The sequence below is a fragment of the Triticum aestivum genome, chromosome 7D (genome assembly GCF_018294505.1).
Source record: "Triticum aestivum cultivar Chinese Spring chromosome 7D, IWGSC CS RefSeq v2.1, whole genome shotgun sequence".
Lineage (NCBI taxonomy): Eukaryota > Viridiplantae > Streptophyta > Magnoliopsida > Poales > Poaceae > Triticum > Triticum aestivum.
Genome location: NC_057814.1, coordinates 25,107,892 through 25,111,617, shown reverse-complemented (window position 1 = coordinate 25,111,617; position 3,726 = coordinate 25,107,892). Strand labels below are relative to the sequence as shown.

Here is a 3,726-nt window from a genome sequence, read left to right as displayed (position 1 = left end):
AGGCAAAGCCGCGTGGCTGACGGCAGTGGCGGGGGTCCTTTCGCGTCAGCGGGCGGCTCTCGGGCACGGGCGGGGGTCTCTCTTGCTAGCCGGCGCGCCGATCTGAGGGCTGGTGCCTGGATCCGGCGGCTTCTAGCTTCCTCGGTGGCGGCATGGAGCTACGCGTGCGGGCGCGGAGCTGCGAGTGGGTGGCGCTGGGCGGAGGCTTGGGGGCGCGGTGCCCCGGGCGCGAGAGCGCGGACTGCTCGCTGACTCGACAGCGGCGTCCCGTGGTGGGTGGCACTGGTGTGGGGGCTTGGGCGCGGCGATTTGGCTGGGTTGGCGCGTAGTATGCGGGCGATGCAGCTCCTGGTGCCCTGTCGCCCCAGATCTGCGCGTGCGGCGGCCTCTTCTTGTGCACCCTCTCCCGCCTCTCCGTGCTTGCGCGCTGGTGGCACTAGCTGCCGGCTTTCGGGCCGGTCCAACTTGTGCGGGGGAGGGGGAGGTGGAGGGAGTCCCAGGATCCACGCGACGGTGCTTTGCGTCGTCTTCTCATGGTGCAGTGGGGGTGCTACTCTCCCCTCTCGGGGCCTACTGCTGCAGTCGGAGGTGTGCCAGGTCTTGGATATTGAGGTGATGGCCGAGTGTCTGGCTCCAGGTGAAAACCTTGCAAAAACTTCTGTTGATGCCAGTAACGGCGACGCCATTTGGCGTCGTTCTCCTCCTTTGGGGCCTTGTTGAGGAGTTCAGTTCAATCAAAATCCCTCGAGTCTGGTTTCTCCAGGTGTAAGCCCAAGATCTAGTTATGCTAGATCGGGCGACGACGGCGTCAGGGGCCTCGCTACCTCCTTGCAGGCGTCGTCTTGGAGACAATGATTATTAGTGGTAACCGATGACTCGCGGGGGTGGCGGTGGAGTGTGGCCGTGTTGGTGGTGGTGCGGCCGGCTCGGGGTCGACGGTGGTTTTGTGCTCTTCTTTGGCGGTGTTCGTGCTCGAGTGCTTCTTGGTGTGTCTCTGCTAGGCGGTGCCCTGCGACTACGCCGGTGGCACACAGGTGCTGTGGCGTCATCTCGGCCCCGCGTGCCCTTTCGAATGTACCCCCGACACAGGTGGTGTCGCCGCGTTGTGCAGTCTCGGATGCCGATTGCGTCAACGGTGCAGTGTCGTGGTTTGGTCTGCTAGCCGACGCCCCTCGACTACATCGGTGGCACACAGGTGCCGTGGCGTCATCTCGGCCTCGTGTGACCCTTAGAATGTGCCTTTACTTGAACACCCAGTCTCGAGCTCCGGGGTGAAAGCCTAGGTCTTCACCCAAGTTGATTAAACCTGGCAATGGTGATGTTTCTACGTGGTTACCATGTTGACAAAGTGTGGTATTGCAAGCCCTAGAACCAAACAGCCCCTTACTTCTTGATCCTCAAAAAAAAAAATAGTAAAGGGACGTGGCGATGAAGAAAATGGCCCTATAAATTCCCATGAGGTGCAGCCAACGACGCGGCATGCAGCGGACAACTCAAAACAAGAGTTTCAAACTAAAGCAGCTCAACTGCGCCATGCATGCAAACAAGACTTCTCCAGCGAAGCAGAAGGAGGGACGTGACATCTCCGTGGACATGTACCCGTTCATACGCAAGTACAAGGACGGCAGCATCGAGCGTTTCCTGCGCAGCCCATTCGTGCTGGCGTCGCCGGATCAGGGCGGCAACCACGGGGTGGCGACGAGGGACGTCGTCGTCGACAAGGCCACCGGCGTGTCTGTGCGCCTGTTCCTCCCGTCCCGTGCCGCCGACACCGCAGGCAGGAATCGGCTTCCCCTCGTCATCTACGTCCATGGCGGCTCGTTCTGCACGGAGAGCGCTTTCGGGCGGACGTACCACCGCTACGCGACCTCCCTCGCCGCCAGCGCCGGAGCCCTCGTCGTGTCGGTGGAGTACCGTCTAGCGCCGGAGTTCCCCATACCCGCGGCATATGACGACGCGTGGGCCGCGCTCCAGTGGGCGGCGTCCTCGTCCGACCCATGGCTGGCCAGCTACGCCGACTGGGGGCGCACGTTCCTGGCCGGCGACAGCGCGGGCGGCAACATCGTTTACCACACGGCAGTCCGCGCCAGCCACGAGGTCAACGATGACATGATGGACATCGAGGGGCTGATCATGGTGCACCCTTACTTCTGGGGAGCCAAGCGGCTGCCCTCGGAGCTCGCGTGGGCGGACGAGAGCGAGGGCGCCAGTGCCACGGCGGTGTTCCCGCCGTACGGGGTGGACCGGCTGTGGCCGTTCGTCACGGCCGGCCAGGCCGGCAACGATGACCCCCGGATCGACCCTCCTGCCTCGGAGGTCTCATCGCTGGCTTGCCGCCGCGTGCTCATCGCCGTGGCCGGGAAGGACACTCTCCGGGACCGCGGCCTCGACCTGGCGGCCCGCATGCGCGATCACGACGCGCCGTGGCCTTGGATGACGCCGGGGCGCCGCGAGGTGACGGTGGTCGAGTCGGAGGGCGAGGACCACGGCTTCCACCTCTACTGTCCGCTGAGGGCCACCAGCAAGAGGCTCATGGGGAGCATCGTGGAGTTCATAAACCAGCAGCCCAGCTCGTCGCCTGCTAATCCTATGGTGCTCGGCGTGCCCACGACGCCGTTCAAGGACGTGTTTGGGTATGGCATGGCCATGAAGTCCTGGGGCACACGGTCCAGTATCGCGCGTAACAGAGGACACGGTCCTGGAGCACACGGTCCAGTATGGCCATCCAACAAAATCTCAGTTCGACTGCCGATGCCTGCTGGTAAAGCTCATCACAAACAACATCCATTATCTGCTGCGGCATCGTGGGGTTGTGTGATGAACAAGTTTTTCTAGATGACGGCCAGCCTGATCAACATCCGTTAACTGCTGCTGTATGGCATGGCCAAGAAGTCCTGGAGCACACGGTCCTGTATGCCCTTCTCCTACGTATACTACACTAAATAAAACACAAAGACTCTGCTACGTAGTACTCCATTAGTTACTCTATGAGTCGTGTGAGTCCTTCATGCCAAGAGCTGGATTATTAGTTAAGAGGGTCCTATATATTGGTCCCATCCATTGGGATTTGTGGGAGATCAAATTCACAAATGTATGCCAATTACCGGCCAGGGAATTATATGTGAACTTGTCTTGCTTTATCTTATCATTATTTGGTGTCTACTAAATATATATTGTATGTCTTCCTTTAAAAATGTACTATATTGTATACCTTATCATCTCGAACTCTTATTTTGTATTGAATGTTATTGTATATGCAATATTAGATTCGCAACCCGTTGCGTGTTCACAGTGCATATTATGTATTTTTTTTCTTCTACCAGCAAGAGTGCCCGTGCGTTGCAACGGATTAACAACAAAAGAATCATAAAATTTATAGCCCCACAATAGAAAATTTCAAACTCAGGGAAATTGCACCGACCTACCATCAATTTTGCAGATCAATAATTAAAAATAACTCATTCAAGAAAGCAAAGAACAATAGAGATACAATTTGTGACCCCAAGGGAAAAGAAATTGACTGTCGAACTAAATAGGTCAGGGATTTTTATTGATGTATGTTGTCAATGCCCTAAGGCTACACATAGTGGGGAGTATCATATACTAGTATCATCACAATAGCTACATGTCAATCGCTTGACTTTCGAATTTGGTGGCAGTCGATTTCTGGTTGAACGGAGAAATACCCGGAGGGGGGGGGACTCGCCGGAGGGGTGGAAGAACCTC

General features: G+C 57.4%; 1 protein-coding gene across 1 annotated transcript; it reads left to right on the top strand.

Annotated features, from left to right (window-relative positions):
• Positions 1–1,489: 1,489 nt before the first annotated feature.
• LOC123168273 (probable carboxylesterase 5) lies at positions 1,490–3,148 on the top strand. The gene has a single exon (XM_044586146.1). The coding sequence runs from the start codon at positions 1,534–1,536 to the stop codon at positions 2,833–2,835; it is 1,302 nt and encodes a 433-aa protein (XP_044442081.1). The 5' UTR covers positions 1,490–1,533; the 3' UTR covers positions 2,836–3,148.
• The last annotated feature ends 578 nt before the right edge of the window (positions 3,149–3,726 follow it).